Source organism: Xenopus laevis, chromosome 2L (genome assembly GCF_017654675.1).
Source record: "Xenopus laevis strain J_2021 chromosome 2L, Xenopus_laevis_v10.1, whole genome shotgun sequence".
Lineage (NCBI taxonomy): Eukaryota > Metazoa > Chordata > Amphibia > Anura > Pipidae > Xenopus > Xenopus laevis.
In genome coordinates, this window is record NC_054373.1 from 120610606 (window position 1) to 120634979 (window position 24374).

The 24374-nt window shown below is 39.4% G+C and overlaps 2 protein-coding genes across 5 annotated transcripts in view; one reads left to right on the forward strand and one right to left on the reverse strand.

Moving 5' to 3' along the window:
* cul4a.L (cullin 4A L homeolog) overlaps positions 1–4638 on the reverse strand; it is a 36362-nt gene extending 31724 nt beyond the window's left edge. Inside the window, exons 1-3 of one of the 4 annotated variants that reach the window (XM_018247167.2) lie at positions 4509–4638; positions 1109–1185; positions 360–603 (exon numbers count right to left, since the gene is read on the reverse strand). In XM_018247167.2, the coding sequence (XP_018102656.1) occupies positions 360–489 (130 nt within the window). In that variant the 5' untranslated portion in view covers positions 490–603; positions 1109–1185; positions 4509–4638. Of the gene's footprint in view, positions 1–359; positions 604–1108; positions 1186–4422 lie in introns of all 4 variants that reach the window. The other 3 variants (XM_018247168.2, XM_018247169.2, XM_018247170.2) reach the window with 3 other exon arrangements.
* Positions 4639–4770: 132 nt separating this feature from the next.
* On the forward strand, positions 4771–23870 carry pcid2.L (PCI domain containing 2 L homeolog). The gene is made up of 15 exons (XM_018247171.2): positions 4771–4911; positions 6744–6863; positions 7147–7236; positions 8250–8323; positions 16038–16103; positions 17964–18005; positions 18517–18571; positions 19333–19436; positions 19601–19676; positions 19781–19922; positions 20431–20531; positions 21442–21515; positions 21999–22124; positions 22883–23006; positions 23450–23870. Exons 2-15 carry the CDS (start codon positions 6828–6830, stop codon positions 23537–23539), a joined length of 1200 nt encoding a protein of 399 aa, XP_018102660.1. The 5' UTR covers positions 4771–4911; positions 6744–6827; the 3' UTR covers positions 23540–23870.
* The last annotated feature ends 504 nt before the right edge of the window (positions 23871–24374 follow it).

A 24374-nucleotide genomic window follows, 5' to 3' on the forward strand; every position in this document is an offset into this window, starting at 1 on the left:
AAGAATTAACTACATGTGATCCACAGTGCTCCACTGTGCAGTTCTAACAGGTTTATTATTATTTTAAATCACCTTAAAAGTTGAATCTCAGGGGTGACAACAGATGATAATCACTTGAACAATTTTAAAAGAAAACAAATCTTAATATAAAATAGGTCCCTGCCTTTTCCTTTGACAATTACGAGATCACGAGACAATTATCAATCCTTGTTTTAAAAATGCACTTTAATAAAAGAATGCATAATTAACTTTACTGCCCATCAGTTTACATTAATTGAGCATTCTATATAAAACTTAATAAACTAGGACTGAACCGACATAGCATGTTTGAGGTTGAAAATACAGGAAAAAAAACTTACCTTTAAAATTTTTAATAATTAATTTTTTGGAAGCTGTGGGCTTAGAGGTCAAGGCTGAGGACTTTGTGAGACCATTGGTATGTCCAGCAAGTGTTGAAAAGTTTGTTTTTTTGTGAGTTTCCTGTGCCATTGTGGAACATTGGTGAGCAACTCAAGGATTAAACAACATGGAAAAATTAGATAACAACAAAGGTTCCAAGAATGAGCATCAGCAGAGCTCTTTCTCCATCTGTTCACTGGAAATCTAGGTTTCACAAAATGCAGAGACAGAAAAGCATTTCAGTGTTTATTTAAAACTTTAACAAGATATGGTTATCAATAAAAATTATAATGAAATTACAACACCTATTTCAGCCATATTTTCAAATGCATTATTGGTCTAGATAGAAGGGTAATTCTCCCAGACAATTTGTAACTAGGTTATCAATACTATAGCAACTTCCAAAAAGTGGGATTAGCCAGGAATACCTAATTGACTATGAATGACCATTCCAAATATATTGACATTTCAATTGACTCAAAACACTGGTACCTGAGAGGGACTGTATCTTGTCTATTATTTTTGTACATATGTACTTGACATTTTTGGCGAATGTTTGGCAAGAGTATAGTTTAAATATTTAAAAATAAGTTCACTGCAAAGTATGCTCTGCCTCAGCTAAGCTTCTTGTCTATTCTGCTCTCATAAAATAATCACAGACTACTCTAGGCAGCAGAGTTGTAAAAATAAATATAAAAAGGTAACCGACCCTGCAATGTGCTTTGTGAGACATCTGCTCTGATCCTGAGTGTATATCTACAGACCCTGCCATAAAGAAAGATGGTCCTGCATGAAAGGAAATGAGACAGTCAGAACTAAGAAATAAAACCCTATGCAAATAAAAGTGACTATAAAAATATAAAGTAATTCTCATTCTCTCATAATATAACACATTATATGACAGTGTTTCTTTAAATAAACCTTTAATAAGCAGGGTTTAGCTTTCATTAATTTACTGGGGCAATATAAACAATGGTCTTTACCTAATATAGCTAACTATTCCTTATTTGGGGGTGCAAATTGTTAAATCCATGTTCTTGGTTAAAGGGGTAGTCCACCTTTAAGTGTAGTTTTTGCATAGACTGTACTATTCTTAGCATGTTTTCAATTATTCTTATTTATGTTTTAATTATTTTCTTTCTACTTTCATATAGCATCAAATTATGCAGCACACATATCAATGTTTGAATTTCAGTTTTTACCTCAATTTTAGTTTTTTTGTGGTAAAATTAACACACTCCAATTAGATTTACAGAATTGAGTTAATGTAGAAGTCAATGGAAGTTGTACTATGCCAAATGTGAGCAATATTTCAATTGGAGTGTTTTGGGTTTTTTTGTAGTTGTTTAAACTTGCTCTGTTTGAGTCTCTTTCACGTTTTTAGTTAATCTAGTTTTCGAGATTCAAGTTATTTTCATAATTAAGCTCACATTAGAGTTTGGTGTGTTTTCCAGTCTTTTTTTTTTTTTCTTAAAAGAAAAACTCACAAATCGAATTTTGCTAAAAAGGCATCTAAAAGAGAAATTAAATGTGAACCACCCCTTCAAAAGTTAGTCTTTTTTTTTTTTTTTAAACAAAATATTCTGAAAGTAAATCATACAAATTCTAGATAAAATGTGTATGGGTACAGCTGCAAAGTGTGAGGACAAATTAACCAAAAAAGTCAAACAATCTTCACATTTCGTTATGATAAATGTAAGAATCTATAGTGGATAATTTCAAGTGTTATTTATTGCAATTTGTCCATGAAACCGATGGAACATACAGCCTCAGCTGCTGAAAACAATGTTGAACTTGTTTATACAGAGCCAAAATTGAATATATACCTAAGCACATGACTCCAATCTTTATATGAATTAAAAGTAATGGCACATTGTAAGATTTGTCACCATGGTTAAATCTGCGATTCCGCGGATGACACATTTCCCAAAAAAGATTTGCCATTAATTGTAAAGCTATTATTCAAGTCATTTTCTGGAGATTGGTCATCTGCAGTAGAACAAATTGAAGAGCGGGCAATAAATCTTACCAAGTGCCATTACCCTATGGCAGCTGTCTATGGTTGACTAGGGTGTAATGTAATACATGTCACGTTTTGCTGTAGGTCTAGCCACCAACAGCAACCAGTGAGCAAGTAGCTAGCAGCTGATCCCTTTTCAAAAGCTACATGATATTGGTTGCTATGGGTTACTAGACCTGGTGCAAACAATGCAATGTTTACTCCATGATCTACGGACACAGTCTCCTGTCAGCGCACCTGTCATAAAACACCTATAACTTCAAGACCTGACACTATACTTAACAGGCTTTCCATATTCTCTCCATTGTATATACGCTTCTCCCCAGCTGAGCAATGTTAGAGCATCTTAAGCAGTTCAAGCCTTTTTTCCCCAAGTGCCTCTTAAAGTATATGGACTCAGGGCACATCATTGCATTTGTACAATGCCTCGAAGTATGTGTTGCTGAATGTAACACCAACAAATGAAATTGCATTAAAGTAATAAAACATATAATGTACTGATTGCGCTGCACTCATACAACGGATGTGTTTGCTGTACAAACTCTACAACAATTTCTATAAACAAGCTGATGTGTAGCCAAGGCAGCAGCCACTCAAAGCTGAAAAAGGAGAAAATGCACAGGATACTCAACAGATAAGCGCTCTAGTATGCAATGGGATTCTATAGAACTTATCTGTGATGTATTGTGTAGCCTGTGCTTGAATGGCTGCCCCATAGCTGAAGAGCAGCTGGTTTATATAAACTATAATAGTTTTTCTGTAGCAAACACACCAGTTTTACCAGTGCAGGGCAACAGTGTATTACATTGTCATTCTTTTAAAACACTTTTATATTTAGGTGTTAATGTTCCTTTAAAGCATGTTTGACACAGAATTTTACCAACATCTACAGGTCACCTGTAGTGACCTGTAGTGACAATGCTAATAATTACAAGATTTAACATTTACATGACGTTTGTTTTTAATTTTCACCTAGAAGTTAAAGCATGTCCTATCTCAACTGCTGTTCAGTGGCATCCAGGTGTCAAATTGCCCCATCCAGTGCTTATAGAACTGAATGTACAGACACTGCTGCCAAAAAGTTCAAGTGAGAGTAATGACAAGTAGGGCATTTTGGCCACTGCTCCCCTCTGAATTAGAACTGTGGCAATCAAAATACCAATCTCTACCTATCACTGCTCTTAATCTCAGGCAATAACAAACACCCTGTTTGATAAACAGCAAGCAGTGACAGCCACTGTCCATCAACCAGCCTGCTTATTACATACGATTAGGAGTGATTACAGATTGAGGGGGGGCTTTTTCCCACTATGTCCCTAAGTGATACAGCCCTAAAAGAGTTCTCTAGCCAAAAGAACATATAATGGCATAATGAAGGACAATGCAAGCTTAACAAACTCTCAAAAATACAGACATTCATGTTTTCAATGGATTTACTATCATTTATACATGTTATTTCTATCTGTCTGGCTGTTTATAGTCTCTGCACTTCTGGTTTAGACTGTGTAAAGAATTTATCAGCTAACAAACTTTGAAAACGGACCTGCTACATTTGCTCAAGAGCCCAAACCAGAGAACAACAATGGTCACACATATACTGCATTAAATAACACATATATTTAAAGCGACTTAGAACGATAATGTGTATTGGAAAGTTGCTTAAATAGACATTATGGAAAAAACAATACAAATTATGTGAGTTGATTTCTTTTAAACTGAGGGATCTCCTAAGAGAAGGCATTAGGTTCACTCAGTGAGCTAACCTAGCCCCCAACTTCAGTGGCAAATACTGCTGTCAAGCCCTTAAAGGGATTTACACTTTGAGGCTTTACAGAAGCTCTTAAATGTCAGTGATCAATTCAAAGGGAACAAAGGTGCTGCCAGTAGCATGGCTAGCGCTTATACAGTTCATATATAATAACATCACACACTAATGATTGGGGCGGCCGCCTAGGGCCCATAGATATAGGGGGGGAGGGGGGCAAGGCCGCCCAATCACTCACAATCACAATAGCTGCTAGTCAGGTCCCATAACAAGTGCCCCAAGACTCTTTAGATGCCGCGGATTTTCTTTGCGGCAATGACTTACAAACAAACGCTCGACTTCCGGAAAAGGAGCAGTTTACAGGTGATCCCGAAGTCTTAATAAAAACATATTGAGTAAAAATGTGACATCACAGCCATGTGACCAAGATGTGGGCAAGAGAACATGATGTCACAAGGGGGCGTGTTTTTCCGATCAAAGTAACAACCGGGGAGAAAGAGTGGAGAGCGGCAGATAAATATAAACGTGCACGTTTGAGTGGAATTCATGTGTCATTCCTTGGATTGGCTGGAACTATCGCCGAACTTTTCAATCGGCACTGTCATTTTTTTCGTATTTTTACCACAGTGAAAAAATAATTTGTGTACAGTCACTACTTCCGGGTCACAGGGCTGGTTTCCGGGAGAATTAAGCGACACTAATTTAGCTCTTTCAGAAGCAGGACTAGGTAGGAAAATTAAATTTAGGGGTTTTAACTTGCTTTGTTGTTATAATACGATCTTTTTATTTTTAGTGCAACTACATGGCTCCATCTCTAGGCATTTTGTATTGCACGCCTTAATGGAAACTCACGTGTTCCTTAGTTAATGTTTAAGTTTTTTTTTTCGTGTAATTGTTTAGGCTTAATGGTATGGGGGATTTTTTGTCAGGCACGCAATAGCACCTGCTTTTACCACCCCATTCACTGACCTGTTTTGATCACAGTTTGAAAAAACGTCTTTACAGTAATAAAGGGGATGGCCACTTCAAAAATCATTTTACACAGTGAAAGAAAATGTAATTCTACACAACTTTTCTATTCTCTGCACTCACTCCTGCTTTAAACTCTCAAATAATATAGAAGAATGTCAGCCAGTCAGCTTCTTCTTTATTGTATTATGGAGTCGAAATGAACACAGCAGATGATCTAAAAAGCAAGAGATATAATACTGCTTTTAGTAGAAATTAAATGTACAAATAACTTTAAAACCATTAACATCTTGTAGAATTAAATTTCCTTTCATTGAAAAAGGTGTGTGTGGACAGCCCCTGCTTATTACACAATGACTAGTGAAACAGATGCCAGCTGATTAAAGGGGACCAGTCACCCCAAAAAAGTATCGCAAATCCTATTTTATCATGTTAGTCAAACAAAATGAACTTTAATTACACTATATAAATTATTTGAATCTTGTTGCCATCAATCAGGAACCATTTTGTGGACACTGTTATTAAGGCAAACCTTGCATCAGCTCAGAATCTTGTTTGTGCACCAGAATAGGAGACCCGATGTCCATCCCAAAGCACTGGCTACACAAATAAATGGTTAAAAGAACTGGGAGAATGTGGGGAGAGCAGTGACATCTAGGAAGGGCTGAATGGAAAGTAAAAGTAATTGCTTGCCCAACCTCTACGCCTAGGGCATAAAGGAATGGGGTGGCAATATCTGATTGACAGCTGAGATTTTGAAAGTAGTTTATAACAGCTATGAATGCTTAAATAAAAAAAAAGTGTTCATTAGACAAACTTCTGGTTTACTCCCTTTTTATTATGGAAAGTGTTATGTAATGGTGGTCGTGGTCCAATTTTCTTTACCTCTTGTAGTGGTTATATCAGTCATATTTTTCTATGTAGTCTGTATATTTATTGTATACACCATTTATTGTACAGTGCTGCGGATTATTTTTCATTTCATGTTTTAAGTTATTTAAGTTGTTATGGGTGGCCACTCATTAAAATATGACCATTATTGTCACTAATTAAAAATGCTAAATAACTTAAAACACTAGTCAGCGGAAAATTCAACATTGGGAATGGTGTCAAGGTCTTTTTACTAGGGGGTGCCAAAAGTTAGGCACCCCGAAGTGATCACATTTACTTACCCGACACCCAGGGCCAGTGCAACTATCAGGAGAAAATTGCACCGGCCCGGTATTCTTCCAGCGGGAACCACTGAGTGATAGTTTTCCTGCTTCTTTTTTTTCCCCTGGGGCAGACGCTTGCACAGTAGAACGAAATAGCTGATTTGAATTAGAGACTGGAATATTAATAGGAGAGGGCCTGAATAGAAAGATGAGTAATAAAAAGTAGCAATAACAATAAATGTGTAGCCTTACAGAACATCAGTTTTTGACCCTCATTTCAAAGTTGGAAAGAGTCAGAAGAAGACAAATAATTCAAAAATGATAAAATATAAATAGTTTACTACTAACACTGTATGAAAATAGCTGTTTCAAGTCTAATTTTTTTAGATCTTGTGGAACTTTAGAATAACATTGTAACTTTTTATTCTTATTTCAGATAAACTGAACACTGACTAACCAGAAGAGTCTGTGAAATCCTTATGTAACAGCATTAAGGACCAAAAAGACTGGAGCAGGGAATATGGCACATATTACCATAAATCAGTATCTGCAACAGGTATGGTTTCTTCAATTATTAAAAAAGTAAATCCAAAAAATTATTTAATGCCAAGAGATTCCTCTGCAAATTGCTCATTTGGATACATTTGCCCTTATACAAAAAAGTATTTTATGTAAGAGGCAGCTGATCCTGGTCTAACTTGCGAGATAAGCATGATCCTGAGAGTCTAGCTACAATTTCTCCTAAAGTTATATTACAAAACATACAAAATATGAAGCATCTTTTCTCATTTAAGGCAATCTGATGACTGAATCTTATAAAATCTTCATTTGTTTTCTAGGTTCAGGAAGCTATTGACACTAAACATGGCTTTAACTGTGCAGAGCTAGTTTCATTCAGGCATCCTCATGTTGCAAATGCACGACTACAGGTAGGAAAGCCTTTATTTTTTTACTGCAATAATAACCTAAAGTACACCGTTTTATTGCTAGAAGTTTAAGATATATTCCCACACCTGCTGGCTCATACCTTTTTGATTGTAAGCACTTATTAGAAATGTCCTCTTTACCTCTGTTAGTGATCAACGTCACAAGAATAGTTTAGTGTACAAATAAGTAGGCTGTGCAAATAAAACATGTTTTCAGTATAGTTAGTTAGTCAAACATGTAATGTATATCCCTTTGTATTACAACATTTATATTACATGTCCCCCCCCCCCATAAAATGCAGACTAACCGGTTAGAGAGATACTAAGGTGGAATTTGTGTTATGACTATAGATTACATTTTTGTTGACTAGTTAGCTATGTTGAAAACATTTTGTTATGGAACAGTTCTTTTAAATTGACAGCAGAAAATATAGCATACCAATATAATTAAAACAATGGCAAGTACTCAGCAATAAGTCATTCAATAGTCTAAACAATATAGTATCCAGTTTCAGAGTGTATATTATAGATAGATTAAATAAGATAGAGCGAAAATCTGTGGGTAGATTTTAAACATGAAGAAGATCATCTCAGAATTAGAATTGCAGTGCATGGAAGATTGGGTAGGATGCTGGGCTGCAGTATAGAAGTCTTTGTATCTCTGATTAGATTTGAACAGCCAAACACTATGCCAGACATATCAAGATATTTTCACACAATTAGCACACAATAGATCTTTTTTTAGGAGAAGGCAAGTGTAATCCCTGAGGGGGTAGCATAAGTTGGGCACCCCCCATTAATTGTATTTACTTACCTAATACCCTGGGCTGTTGCTTCAGTTGTCTCAGCAAGCACCACTGAGCAATTATCTTCTACTTTGTCTTTCTTTGCTACTCTGGAGCGTATGCATGCACAGCAATCGAAGAAGCAGGAAGTGGATTGCTCCGTTGTGCTCGTTTATGAACATCAGCAGTCTTATAGCTCTGCTTATTTTTATTTATGCTTGTGTGTGTTAGTTGTCTTCTCCAGAGGAAAAGTGTCAGCAGGTACTGGAGCCACCTTATGATGAAATGTTTGCAGCACACTTACGGTAAGAATGTGTGGGATATATGTCATATGTGATGATCTGCATATGCTTTTTAGCTTAAAGGGATTCTGTCATGATTTTTATGGTGTCGTTTTTATTTCTAAATTACACTTTTTTACGGAGGAAATAATTTACTCTGTCATGTAACATTTCATTTCTAACCCAACAAGTGTATATATTTTTAGTTGTAATATTGGTGTCTAGGCAGCCATCTTGTTTTGCCTGGTCATGTGCTTTCAGAAAGAGCCAGTGCTGCATTGTGGAACTGCTTTCTGACAGGCTATTGTTTCTTCTACTCAATGTAATTGAAGGAGTCGCAGTGGGATTTAGATTTTTACTATTAAAAGTGCAGTTCTTATTTCTCTGTCGTCTCAGGGGGACACAGGGAACAGCTGGGGTTAAGCTCCACCCTCCGGAGGCAGGACACTTGTATGAGTAATCAAAAGGGGCGTGACCTAGGGACTGGCTTAACCCATATGCTACGCCAACCTAATCAGTTTTTAAGTGTCCTGCTAGGAGGCTGGACATTTCCTCTTCAGGAAGAAAAGAAGATTTTACAGCCAGTTCAGGCTGGCAACAAGGGGTCTCCCAGGAACAGGGTTACCTATTTCCGTAGGAGAGACCTCCTTCGTGGGAATACATACCGGGGTCTTATCCTAGCCTTCCTGGCTATATCGACCACCCATACATTCCTGCTCCTGATAAGGAGTCAGAAGGTTTGGCCGGTATGTGTGTGTGTGAGGTGATGTTGACTCTCCCTATACTATATTAAGCGCTGTTTGTTGGGGCTTGTCTGCTGTTTTCCATCGCCCTTCTCCCCCTCTGTACCTCTGCATCTGGCTTCCTTTACAGGCCGGGGGAGGTGGCAGAGAGGTGTGGGAGCAGTAGGGAGTAATCTCCCTCCTCTGTCCGGCCAGTCGTTTGTGCGCACTGAGCGCTACACGCAGAGTGCGTTCCAGGCGCCATTTTGGTTTGCTTCGCGCGCATAGGTGGAACGCATCGCTCAGTTCAGAGTCGGATGCGTTCCAGGCGCCATTTTGATTGTCGCGCCGGATTACAAGCGCAGCCTTGCACTTGTATTGGGCTCCGGCTGACAGGCTAGACAAAGAGCAGACTCAGCAATAAAGTCTTTTGCTCTTCTCACCTAAATTACTTGCTAGGAGTATATCCACACAACAGCACCAGCACTGTTGACCGAGTGCCCATAATTGTGCCAGGGTCAGCTTCATCCCTCACACCTGCCTAACCTGCTCAGTGAGTACCTCAGACACTGCCATGGCAGAAGGTAAGTCAGGGGGTTTATTCCCTAGACCGGGGGGGAGAGCAGCAGTGGCAGCAGCACAGGTCACTTACTTTTTGTGTACTAAGTGCAATGCAAAGATTCCAGGAGGTCAGGGTGAGCCTCTCTGCAGACCTTGTTCAGGGGGGCAGGGAGTTACTCCAATTCCAGGGGTTTCACCCAATCCCAGGGATTCTCAGACTGGGACTCCAAATTTAGAGGACCCATCTCCTGATGAGGTGGCTGGAACTTCTTCAGACCCTCCAGCTCCACTCTGGGCTATACAGCTGTCTCAATCACTGGCATCCCTACAGAGTTTACCTTCCATCGCAAATAATTTGGGTAAAGCTCTAGCCAAGCTGGGTCAGAAGTCCAGTGGGAAACGCAAACGAGTAGACAACAGGGTTGAAGCTAGTAATCTTACTCCCTCAGATGTCTCATCAGCTGAAGCCGACTCATCTCAGTCAGAGGGCGAACTACCTCTATCCGATGTGTCTTCTGGGGAGGAAGATGATGAATGCGAAGAACTTAAGGGTCGTGAACCACAACACGACATTGAGGGTATCATTAAGGGAGTACTAGAGGTCCTCAAGATCACTCCCTCAGAACAGCAACCTCAGACTGCTAGCTTATTCAAAAGGCAGCACAGGTCAGCGACAGTCTTCCCTTCTCATGATCAACTTCTCGCCATTATACAAGAGGAGTGGAACTCTCCAGAACGAAAATTCCAGGCGACCCGTAAATTCTCCAAGTCCTATCCCTTTTCCAGGGAATTGGTGGATAAGTGGTCCATGCCACCAACAGTTGATGCTCCAGTATCCAGATTATCGAAAGCCACAGCACTACCAGTCACTGACTCGGCAGCTTTTAAAGATCCATCTGACAGACGGCTAGAGGGTTTTTTGAGGTCTCTGTACTCATCTGCAGGTTCTACTTTTCGGCCGGTACTAGCCTCTTCCTGGGTGGCAAGGGCCATACAAACATGGGCCGATTCCCTAGTCAAAGACATTCAACACGGAGTCTCTAGATCGGAGCTCCTTGCCACGGCACAGTCGATAGCTGAGTCATCCGCCTACTTATGTGACGCTACCTTAGATGCGGCCCAGATTACTGCCCGCACCTCAGCTCTCTCGGTAGCCGCCCGAAGAACCCTCTGGCTTAAGAGTTGGGCAGCGGACATCAGTTCAAAAAAGTCATTAACCTCACTTCCTTTCAAAGGGCAGCGACTTTTTGGCGAAGAATTAGAAAAGATCATATCACAGGCTACGGGGGGAAAGAGTACATTTCTACCCCAGAGCAAAAGCAAGACCAATCCTTCCTACAGACGCGGAAAATTTTTTCGTGGCCAAAGTGGACGTTACAACAGACGTAGTAGTCCTCCCCAACGTTCCCACTTTAGATCAAAGAACAGTGACAAGGGACGTCCTGCATGGAAAACCAACAAGTTTCACAACAAGCCCACAACTGACAAGTCCACTTCAGGTTGACGGGGCATCCCTCCGGAGTCACAGCATCCGATAGGGGGCAGGTTGCTTCAATTCCGGGAGGTGTGGAACCGATATTCATCAGACAGTTGGGTAAACAAAATAATTTCAGAGGGCTACCATTTGGATTTTTCTTCACTTCCCCCCAGAAAATTCCTTATGTCCAGAATCCCGGTCAATCCAGCCAAGGCTCAAGCCTTTTTGGAATGCATATCCAACATGGAACAGAACGGAGTAATTGTCCCCGTGCCCCCGCTGGAGAAATTCTCCGGGTTTTACTCCAATCTATTCCTAGTGCCCAAGAGGGACGGATCCTTCAGACCTGTTCTCGATCTGAAATTCCTCAACAAGCACATACGCTCAGTACGATTCAAAATGGAGACCCTGCGCTCTGTAATTCGAGGAATGGAACCAGAACAATTATTGATGTCCCTAGACATCAAGGATGCGTACCTTCATGTGCCGATATGGCAACCTCATCATCGTTTTCTGAGATTTGCCTTCAAGAACATCCACTACCAGTTCGTAGCCCTTCCCTTCGGCTTGTCATCGGCTCCTCGGGTATTCACCAAGCTCATGGCGGTTACGGCGGCCTGCTTGCGACTTCAGGGTGTTTCAGTGACGCCCTACTTGGACGACCTCCTTCTGAAGTCAAGAACATTGGAGAAGGGCAGAACAGATCTTCGGACGGCGATCCGATTACTCCAGGACTTTGGCTGGACAATCAATTGGGAGAAGTCCAGTCTATTTCCCAGTCACCAGATGACGTTCCTGGGTTTAGAGTTCAACACCCTCACCCAACGGGTGACCTTACCTTGGGACAAACAGTTGAGGATCAGAAATCAAGTTTCCAAACTATCTCTCACACAGAATCCTACAGTACATATGGCCATGAGGGTCCTGGGATCCATGGTTTCGGTCATGGAAGCAGTCCCATTCGCACAAATTCATTTACGCCCTCTTCAGAACAACATTCTGTCGGGATGGAAGAGGGGTCCTCTTTCCCAGAAGATCAAACTTCTTCCAGCAGCAAGGGAATCTCTACAATGGTGGATGCAACAAGACAATCTATCAAGGGGCCAATCCTGGGCGATTCCGGATTGGAAGGTAATCACGACAGACGCCAGTCTCCGGGGCTGGGGAGCAACATGGGACAACCTATCCGTACAGGGCACATGGTCCCTTCCGGAATCCAAGCTTCACATAAACATACTGGAGCTTCGGGCAGTGCGACTGGCTCTTCATCACTGGTCAAGCCGTTTGCAGACACAATCAGTGAGAATTCAGAGCGACAATTCTACCACTGTGGCTTACATCAACAAACAGGGCGGAACCCGCAGCAAAGCAGCACTAGCAGAAACTCAGGAGATTCTGAGATGGGCGGAACTCCATCTTGTAAGGCTGTCGGCTATCCATATTCCAGGAGTGAACAACACCAAAGCAGATTTTCTCAGTCGGAACAATCTGAACCCAGGGGAATGGGAGCTTCATCCGGATGTTTTCTCAGATCTTGTCAGCCAATGGGGACTTCCTCAAATCGATCTAATGGCTTCCAGAACCAATCACAAGGTGAAGAGATTCTTCTCACGCTCTCGGGATCCCTTAGCAGTAGGGGTGGATGCCATGACCCAGACCTGGCAGTTCGACCTAGCCTACATTTTTCCACCACTTCCAATGCTGCCTCGGGTCCTCAAGAAGATCAAAGTATCGCATTCCACAGTGATTGTGATAGCTCCTTTCTGGCCCAGGAGGACCTGGTTCTCCGATCTCCAAGAAATGTCGGCAGTACCTCCTGTTCGCCTTCCATCCAGAATGGACCTCCTGTGTCAGGGACCCATAGTCCATCACAACCCAGGCCTATTTGCTTTGACGGCATGGCTATTGAAGCCGACATATGGCGAAGACAGGGCATAACCGAAGACGTTATTGACACAATGTTAAAGTCACGCAAATCGACATCGTCCAAAGCCTACCACAGGGTTTGGCGCAGTTACTGGAACTGGTGCAAGGAAGCACAAGTACCGTTTCTCGAGTTGAATATCCCAAGAATTCTATCCTTTCTACAGCGAGGTTTTCAGATGGGCCTCAAATTGAGTTCCTTAAAGGTACAGATTTCGGCATTGTCTGCTCTGTTTCACTCACGCCTAGCTCTAGAAGACCCTGTGCACACTTTTCTGCAAGGAGTAGCCCATTTAGTTCCTCCATTTCGTCCTCCGATTCCTGGTTGGGATCTCAATCTAGTCTTGGAAGCCTTACTGGATCCCCCTTTCGAACCGTTAGGCTCAGTTCCTGAGAAGTGGCTCACCTGGAAAACGGTGTTTCTAGTGGCAATTACTTCAACCAGAAGAGTTTCGGAACTGAGTGCTCTCTCATGTGACCCAGCTTATCTAGTATTCCACAAAGATAAAGCAGTTCTACGCACAGTACCATCCTTCCTACCCAAGGTTGTGTCTTCATTTCACATAAACCAGGAAATTGTGGTGCCGTCCCTGTGCCCGGAACCTACCGTATATACTCGAGTATAAGCCGACCCGAGTATAAGCCGAGGTACCTAATTTTACCTAAGAAAGCTGGGAAAATGTATTGACTCGAGTATAAGCCTAGGGGGTGACAAATACATTTTAGGATATGTTCAGCAGAACACACGTTCCTGCGTGCGCTCTGCTAGGGAAGAACTGGCACTTAAGTAAATGGTTAACATGCCAGTCTTGCAGCACTTGGATCCTGACTCCTAAATTCATTTCTGGCCAAGTGCTTGCCTGTCTGCTGTGGAGCTTGCAACTCTCTTATATATGCATAGTGTGCCTGTCTGCTCTCCTGCCTTTATCTCACCCGCACCTCCCCCTCCTGCTGCTCTTTTTTAATCTCCCTCTCCCTGTCATATTTCAACTCACCCCCTGTTTTATTCTTTCTGTGTCTTTCCTATGCCCCCTCCTTATCTCTCAGCACATTCTTCTCTTTCGTGACGGTAATCTCAGGCAGACAAGTATGCGCAACACCACATGCTGCGCATACCATTATCAAAGGAATCCCTAGAACAGCAAAAAGCCGGTAAGGGTTTTGCACAGACTTATGAGTCTGTGTACCGGACGCTTCATAAAATAGTTTGAACTGTAGGGCAGCTAAAGAAGGGGACAAATCGACAAATTCCTTGCCATATTATGCAGACGTGCCCCCCCCCTTGCCCTATTATGCGGACACCGATGGCAGTATGGTAAAGTTGATGCTTACTCATTGATGTGAAGACAGCAGTGACTCCTCCGTTCTGCCCATACTTCTCCCCCCTCGTGGCTTGATTTTGCTTCCTTAGCCCTCGGCCCCTCCCCTCCGTGCTCAAAGCTGAAATGAAAATGCTAGCTCACAAACGCAGAGCACGGAGGGTTAAGAGGGGAAGGGCTGAGGACTGAGTTACGAGAGCTGAGAGGGGAGGGGCGGAGGGCTAAGGAAGCACGGAGGAGTCACTGCGGTCTTCGGATCAGTGAGTAAGCAGCAACTTTAACATTTCAGTATACATTTAGTTCTTCCCTAGCAGCTGACTCGAGTATAAGCCGAGGTAGACTTTTTCAGCACATTTTGGGTGCTGAAAAACTCGGCTTATACTCGAGTATATACGGTAAGAACCCCAAGGAGAAACGACTTCACAGCCTAGATGTGGTCAGAGCTCTTCGCTGGTACTTGGAAAAGTCTAAGTCTTTTCGACGTTCTCAAAGACTGTTTGTAGTTCCTAATGGGCCTAGAAGAGGCATGGCGGCATCTAAGTCGTCCATTGCTAGATGGCTGAAAGACACCATACGACAAGCTTACATTTCCAAAGGACAATCTCCTCCAGAGCATGTAAAAGCACATTCCACTCGATCAATGGGAGCTTCCTGGGCTTGGCGCAATTCAGCAACCCTGGATCAGATCTGCAGAGCGGCCACCTGGTCGTCTGTTCATACATTCTCCAAATTCTACAAATTAGACACCTTTTCCTCTTCGGAGGCTGCCTTTGGCCGAAAGGTGTTACATTCAGTGGTACAGTAATGTACCACAATCTCTTCGCTCCCACCCTGCTGTTCTTGGGGCTGCTTTGATAAGTCCCCAGCTGTTCCCTGTGTCCCCCTGAGACGACAGAGAAAATAGGATTTTTTGTTACTCACCGTTAAATCCTTTTCTCTGTGGTCGATAGGGGGACACAGGGCTTCCCGTCCCGCGGCGAGATGTTGACCACGTTGGTCCATGAGGGAATACTCCCTGAGTTACCAGTTCTGCTAGTTGAAGTTTTATTTCTATTGTTTAGCAGTCTCTTTGGTACTAACTGATTAGGTTGGCGTAGCATATGGGTTAAGCCAGTCCCTAGGTCACGCCCCTTTTGATTACTCATACAAGTGTCCTGCCTCCGGAGGGTGGAGCTTAACCCCAGCTGTTCCCTGTGTCCCCCTATCGACCACAGAGAAAAGGATTTAACGGTGAGTAACAAAAAATCCTATTATCTACCAGGGAGCTGTTATCTGGTTACCTTCCCATTGTTTCTGCTGATGGGCTGCTGAGGGAAAAGGGTGATATCACTCCAACTTGCAGTGCAGCAGTAAAGAATGACTTAAGTTTATCAGAGCACAAATCACATGACTGGGGACTCCTGGGAAAGTGACAATATGTCTTGCCCCATGTCAGATTTCAAAATTGAATATTAAAAAATCAGTTTGCTCTTCCAAAAAATTCAAGGTGTTTTTTTTTTTTTAACCCGAAAATTCGAGTTTTGAAAACTTCCCTTGCAAAAACTCAAATTTTCCAGGAAAACACAACTCGACCTTTGATAACTCTGCCCCTATGTGTGTAATAGGAAGATGTAAAATGTACTCATATCTTGCAAAAGGAACATTGTTTTTATTTATGTATTATTTTAACTTCTGTTAACTAGTCTCATATTAACTGATTTTTAGTTGAATCTGTTTTTTGTTTTTTTTCTTTCTAGGTGCATTAACGCAGTGTCCAACCATGACTTTGTTGAGGCATATAAATATCAAACGCTTGTTGTGCAATATCCTTTTCTTTAATAGTGCATTAAACACATAAATACACAAATTAATAGAATGAACATTTTCCACAGTGCTTCGTTTTAGCTTCTTTTGCCCTTTTATTCTTTCAGTTTCTAAAAGCCTGCCTAGTATAGTGTTGAATCATTAACACTCTAATTGATTCTCTTAGGGCAGAGACACGCGTGAAGATTGGGTGAGATTGGTCGCCCGAAGAAGAGCCGATTCGTCGCTTGGCGACTAAATCTCCCCGAATCTTCGCATGTGTCTCTGCCCTCAAACTTGTCAGTTGAAAAGTCCAGTATTAGCCATTTTAGCAGCCAGTACATTAAAGGAGTTTTTCACCTTTAAATTAATATGATGTAGAGAGTGGGTTTCTGAGACAATTTTCTATCGGGTTTCATTGTTTATTATTTGTGGTTCTTAAGTTATTTAGTTTTTTGTTCCAGTTTGCAGTTCCACCAATCTGGTTGCAAGGGTCCAAATTAGCCTAGCAACCATGCATTGATTTAATAAGAGACTGTGAATAGTGATGGGACTGAATAGAAAGATGAGTAATAAAAAGTATCAATAACAATTTGTATGTAGCCATACAGAGCTTTTGTTTTTTAGATGAGGTCACTGACCCCCATTTAAAAGCTGGAAATATTCAGAAGACAAATAATTCAAATACTATGAAAATTAAAAAATGAAGACCAAACAAAAAGTTGCTTAAAATAATCCATTCTATAACATACTGTTATTTTTACTATTTTTTTTAGAGCGCCAACATATTGCGCATTTAACTAAAGGTTAACTTAAAGGTGAACCACCCCTTTAAATACACGCATATAGGTTAAGTGCATGGTGTTGACAAATATATAGATATATATATAGATATATATAGAGATAGATAGATATAGATATATATATATAGATATATGTGTGTTTTTGTGTATATACATATATACACGTTTAGAGGCCAATTTATTATAGCGTAAACTTGGAAATACTGAAAATGTGTCAAAAGGATAAGCATATTTACCTTAAAATTTCTACCATAGATGTGAATCTTGGCTAGCATCAATATCAAATTGATAATTGTGAACTGAGAGTAGCTTAATTCTCAACATTTAGTAATAATAAGCTGTTCTACACAAGGCATAAATAACCTATAGGGTACATTCATATGCTTCTTTTTGTCTTGTATCTCACTGATACCTGTGTATTTTAACAAATGATGTACCACCTACTTTAAAATATGACGAGATTAGAAGTAACTTTTGATATATGTGACCTGTTTGAAAGAACCCAAGCTGTGGCGTCATGCCAATATTCTAGCAATGCATTATTACCTATACATTGGTTTGTAAGTAAACTACAGGTATGTTACTTTGTAGAACTGTGTACAGGTATGGGATCTGAATTACAGAAAGGCTTTCTCCCATAGATTAGATTTTATCCAAATAATCCAAAATTTTTTTTAAAAAAAAAATATTCCCCTTTTTTTTGTAATAGTAAAACTGTACCTTGTACTTGATCCAAACTAAAATACAATTAATCCTTATTGGAAGCAAAACCAGACTGATTTATTTAATGTTTACATGATTTTCGAGTAGATTTAAGGTATGAAGGTCCAAATTACAGAAAATCCCTCGTGCGGAAAATCCCTGAGCCAGAGCATTTTGGATAACAGGTCACATCCCTGTATTAGAAAGATTGGGAAGAAGTAAATTATAAACCACTATGTTATATAATGCATAGGCAGAGATTTGTTGAGAACAATATTCTTTTTTTTTTTTTTTTTTTTTGAAGTTTTCACTTTTTTTATTTGGTGGGATGTAAATTCATTAGGTTGACAATTTGCTTTTCTTAACACACATCACATCTTTTCTGAAAAGCTTTCAAGCTCATAAAGAAGAAAACTGGTGAGTACCATTTAGAATGTACTAGACCTCAAAAGTATGAAGTATAATATTTTATGCTGGTAATATTGTCAGAGTTTTCAAAATAACTCCAGTTTATTATTCTGGCTGTTAACTAAATGGATGGTTTCCACTTCTAAGGAGGATTTGGCAGCTGATGTGGCTAATTGGAATGGTTACTCAATTTAGGCCTACTGGAAGGTGAATTTTGGGGCACTTTGTTTGAAACTGACTTCCAATATTTGCTCACATACACTTCATCATACACTTCATGGTTATACTGCAGACAGTATGAAGCAAGTTTAGGGTGTTTAACCCTCATGCCTTTTGCAAAGACTGAACACAGACTAAGCGTCACTAGTAGTTTCTGTGGCAAATAACTATGGCTGCTCACTATATAATTTGACCTTTATAACTGTTTATTAACCCATTACACTATTAGCTGGTTTGTTAATAATTCAGTATCTTGTCCTTTCTTATTCACATTTGTCTGTTTGTTTGCTTTATATTTTAGGGCCTTGCCTATTATGTACAACATCACACTTGACTTGCGGATATTTGCTAACAATGTAAGTAAATCGGTCATCATCTAATTTTTTGATTCAATAAGCAGTTATTTTTTAATTACTGGCTTGTAGGCAAGTTTTGGTTGCATAAAAACAGGTGTACTACCAAAATGAGCCTCCTATAGGCTGCCAGTCCATATAGGGGCTACCAAATAGCCAATCACAGCCCTTATTCAGCACCCCAGGAACATTTTTCATGTTTGCATTGCTCCCCAATTCCTTTTAAATCTAAATTTGCTCACAGGTAAAAAAGGTTGTGGACCACTGACTTATAATTACATAGGTAATAACTTAGTTGCCCCATCCTTGATATCCCAGGCTTTGTAAAGTTCCTGTAGTATAGAAGAAAAGGACTGTACATGGAACTAACTTCTCAGGCGGTGGTTCAGAGTGATTTGTAAACCAATATATGCAGCTGACAGCAAGGCTTACTTTTAGGAAACATTCAAGCAGCTTTTCTGCAGCATTTACATGATTTTAAAAGTTTTGCAGACAGATCATGAGAGGATGAGCACAAAATTATTTTTTTTAAAGTTAAAAAATAAAGTAATTGAGAAACAGTACAATGTACTGTTTTATTATTACAGAGAAAATTTAACATTTAAATTATTGGATTAGAATTGAGTCTATGAGAGATGGTCATCTCGTATTTCGGAGCTTTCTGGATAACGGCTTTCCGTATAACTGAAATGATTGGTGTTTTGTGTAGTTTGAATCTGCAGCTTAGATGTGATTCTGAAGCCTGCTTTCTGTTCCCTTTCAAGGCTGACCAGCAGCTAGTGAAGAAGGGAAAAGGCAAACTTGGAGATATGCTTGAAAAAGCAGCTGAAATCCTGATGAGTTGTTTCAGAGTATGCGCAAGTGATACGTAAGTATAAGCCTTCTCTAGGTGCATTATTATAGATCACATAGATCACCCGCAATAGGTATGAATTGGCAATCATTTTCTCACATTTATTCATTAGAAATTCTGTATATACTAGGCTGCAGTCTTGGCAAAGTTTGTCATCCTTCATCTTTGTTTTCCAACAGTCGTGCTGCTTTTGAGGACTCCAAAAAATGGGGAATGTTGTTTCTTGTCAATCAGCTTTTCAAGATTTATTTCAAGGTATGCTTTGCAACAGAAAAATGCTTGCGTTGTACATACCACATGTATGATTTGCACACATTCCAGAGCAGCACCATATAATCAACCACCTTTGTTTTACTTAGATCAGCAAGCTCCACTTATGCAAACCTCTAATCCGAGCAATCGACAGTTCCAATTTTAAGGAGGAATACACAATGGCACAAAGGGTCACATTCAAGTATTATGTTGGTCGGAAATCCATGTTTGACAGTGATTTCAAGAAAGGTATATTACCTAAATTGAAGAGTAATAGCCGTAATACAAATTGCACATAGTATATGTGATACAACCAAAGTTGTCACCTTGGAGTCCCATGACTGGTAAAATGTAACTAGCTAATGTGTGGACTGATCCCCCCCCCAATCCCAACCATAACTGCAGCCTATGGAGACATATCTCATTAGTCCTTCCTTGTTAATATAATTTCTGCGGGATGCCATTTTATCTTATTCTAGCTGCAGGCATAGTCTGCAGTAGCCAAGTTAGCAACAAATGCTGGTCATTGTATGACTAGTTCTGTATTTGATCAGCTACAAATTAGTAAGGATTAATTTAGGCGAAATATTGAACTGTGTCTTTTCAATATTGGCTTACTTACTGTGCAATTACATATTATGCAGTTTGCTATATCATCCTTTTTAAGAGAACATTATCATGTGACTAATTGGAATTTTGCCGCATTTTGTTATTATTTTGCTGACTAAAGAACTGTTTTCTTGCTTTGCCTTTCTAGCGGAGGAGTATTTATCATTTGCCTTTGAACACTGTCACCGATCCAGCCAGAAAAACAAGCGAATGATTCTAATTTATTTATTACCAGTGAAAATGTTATTGGTGAGTCTGGTTACTTTGCAGATTAGGCTAAAGATTCTGTTTTAAATCAATGTGTGTCTCCAGTGCCACATAACATCTTTTGTATTATGGGAGGAATGAAAGAAAAGTAAGAAAAGCCTTATCTATATCCTTGGCATAACTTAAGCTTATTGATGCCCCCCTATTAACCTGTTGATGAGTACTGGTATGGGACCTGTTATCCAGAATGCTTGGGACCTAGGTTTTTTGCATAAGGGGTCTGTAATTTGGATCTCCTTTGTCTACTAAAATATAATTTAAACATTAATGGGCAAATTTATCAAAGGTCGAATTTATGTAAGTTTTCTTTTTACTATAATAAATTCGAATATACTCCTTGAATGGGAGGTTATTTAAGAAAAAAATGTGTACGTCTAATATTTGATCGAATAGTCCCGATCCAAAAATTCTAAACGAGTTTTCCTTCTTAAAAAAAAAAAAAACTTGTCAAGAAGGCAATAAACATATTCAAATTGTTCAACTGACCTCTGCCATTGACCTGAACATGAACTAGGCAGGTTTTATGTGGCGATTATTCGAATTAGAACCGTTTCCATGGTTGAGGTGTGATAAATCTCATTCAAATTGGGGGATCATAATTCGAATGTGATAAATTTACTATTCGACCCTTAATACATCTGCCCCTAAATAAACCAAAATAGAATTTTTACCTCCAATAAGGATTAATTATATCTTAGGATCAAGTACAGTGTACTGTCTTATTAATACAGAAAAAAAGGAAATATTTTTTAAAAGATTAAAATGAGGTTTATGGGAGATGGCTTTCCCATACTTCAGCGCTTTCTGTATAATGAGTTTACGGATAATGCATCCCATGCCTGTATTGTAATACATTTGATTGCTCACAAGTAAAATATTTTTCTTTCCTCAGGGTCATATGCCAACAATTCAGCTGTTGAAAAAATATGATTTGATGCAGTTTTCAGAAGTAACAAAGGCTGTGAGGTATTGCACATTAAACAATTTCTTTAAAAACAGACCGTGTTCTGCTGTGCTAGGGATGATAGATAAATAAGGTAAACTGAAATCAGCACAATAGTGTAAAGCTTGTTTGTTTCTTTTTAATAAATTATAAATTGTATATGAAGGAACCCTTTAAGATTTAGTGCAATAAATTAATAGCATTCTAAGCAAATGTAATGAAATAAAGCTTCCTAGATTGATTCCGCACCAGAAATGCCTTTTTAAGGTATAATTCCTACTTTTAATGATCAGCTAGCCCTGTGATATTTAAATGTTTTAAAAAAAAATGTGTGTTGCTCTGAGCAGAGTATAAATAACTTTTTGTACTAATAATGTGATTTTTCTATTTACAATTGTCACCTTTATACAGTGAAAGAACTCGTGCAGCATATGTCCTGATTTAGTTTGTTATATTGTTGTCAAAATTAGTTTTGTCTGTTTTATTAGTTGTATTCCTCTTTACAGTGAAGGTAACCTGCTGTTACTGACTGAGGCTTTGGCCAAGCATGAGACCTTTTTTATTCGTTGTGGTATTTTCCTGATACTGGAGAAACTGAAGATTATCAGCTATAGGAACCTTTTTAAAAAAGTGTAAGTTTACAGTTCCTTTCCCTACACTAATGTCTTGTGTGTGGTTCACAGAAATTTTCCTATTTCTGAAAATATTGGGCTATTTTGATTTTAGGCAAAATGACCCTGTACAGGAATCTTTTTCAAGAGTCCTAGTTTGGAGACTACAGAGAAAGGTGGCCTATTAAGACAGAAATGTATTTAAATACTATAAAATAGTATTTACTAGAACAAGGAATGTATATGCTAGACATAGGGGCTGATTTTATTTATAATCATTTCCCCCCCATTTTAACCATTTGTATTCTGCAATTAATTTCATTGTGGAAAATAATTGTCTAATCCTTGCTTCCCACATCTGAAAAATCAGTGATTCAGAACTCATATATGTTCTGCTTCTGCTGTGAGTAGTGACAGCCGTTAAAAATGAACGTTAATGGAAGACCTGGAATATAATTTCTGATGGTGCAGCAGAGCTTGTGATTGGTTTGCATGCAGATTTACTTTCTCCTAACCTATTGCTTATGGCTGGAATGGCAAATTCAAAGCCTGACATCTTGCCAGGCAACAAGTGAGTGCCACTGAAATTATGCTGCCCACTAGGAAAACATGGCAAACTCAGGCTTCAGCCCATTAGGAGAATTGATTGAAAAAAAAAAAAAAAAAAAAAAAAACGACTGGCAGAGCATATAACATACTTCACCCTTGCCTTATGCTGGAAGTATTGACTTAGTTTACAGTCTTAAGTGCCAAATGTTTTATTACCATTTGTATTACAGGTACCTTCTACTGAAAACACACCAACTGTCTTTGGATGCATTTTTGGTTGCACTAAAGTTTATGGAAGTTGGAGATGTGGATATTGACGAAGTACAATGTATTATTGCTAATCTTATTTATATGGTAAGAGTGCGTTTTGTGTCTTAATTTATCTCTGTAATTTATGTTAGAATATCAATGTCTACATCATACAGGTACTAAGAGTTCTATATTTGTACAGGAACGTGTAACTATCACTTTAAAATGCTTCCCAACACTATTCCAATGGTCTAAACCAAACAAATTGCAAACAGGCAAAGTTGTGCAGTGCTGTCTTGCTTAGATGCTCTATTCAGAAGCAGACCTTTATAAAGCTTGATTCATTAACAAGCTTGGCTTCAAGGCACAAGGCTGTTTATTTACATGTGGAGATCTATGTGGAGGGGATCTCTCTACGCAGGCAGAGAAACTGCCTCATATTGCATTAATCTAAAGCTTGTTTTAAGCATTTTCTGTGTTCTGTATGCACACACATTTCTCTTTTTTTCTTGCAGTCTAATAATATTTTCCTTTGATTTCTTTAACAGGGTCACATTAAAGGCTATATATCTCATCAGCATCAAAAGCTCGTGGTCAGCAAGCAAAATCCTTTCCCACCTTTGTCCACAGTCTGCTAGGACTTACAGTTCTTAAAGATGAATGTGGGAGAAGGCCAGTTCTTGTGGCTATCATCTGGAGACCTCAATTTCTCTTTTTTTCATACCGGCAATTATGTAATTTTATTCAGACTACTAACTAAGAAGCGGTCAAGGAAGGACGTGCTCTATTTTTTGTACAACCTGTTCCTCTGGCATTAGGTCATTCCAGTGGCATGATATAAACTACATGCCTTATCTCCAAATATTTCCAGGGTGGGTTGGGGAGGTGTGTTCTTCCCTAGATTGTACATTATTTTCCTGTGTATAGATTCTTCACCTGAATAAAGTAAAAATTTTTTGTATTAAGGAATATTTGACATATTTGACTTTATCTTTTTAAAATAATAATAATGACAAAATCAGCAGGTAAAATATTCTGGTCAGCATTACCAACGAAACCAAGTGTATTAAATTACAGGCCCTGATACTGGTAGCCATAGTCCACAATTGGGTATAATGCAGACGTTGCTATTGTTTCAGCATTAAGGCTTCGCCAACCTGAATTCCTGTACTGCATTAGTGTCATTTCAGTTCATTGAAAACTTTACTGGCTAACCCCTGTTCTCGTCTTGATGAAGGTAATATTGGGATTAATGATTCAAACAGGATTTGTTAATAAGAAAGCATCTGTATTTTTTGCCAAGCGTTAATCATCATTACTGCCTAGTAAAAGATGAAGAGCCTTTATCTGAGATACTGGCTTTGACCCTCAGACAATAGCAATGCCTGAAGTTCTGTTTATCAACTGAGATCCCCTCCCAATTAATTTTTCTTGATGCTTGCTAACGTTTACACTTGTTGCTTCCTTTCCTTT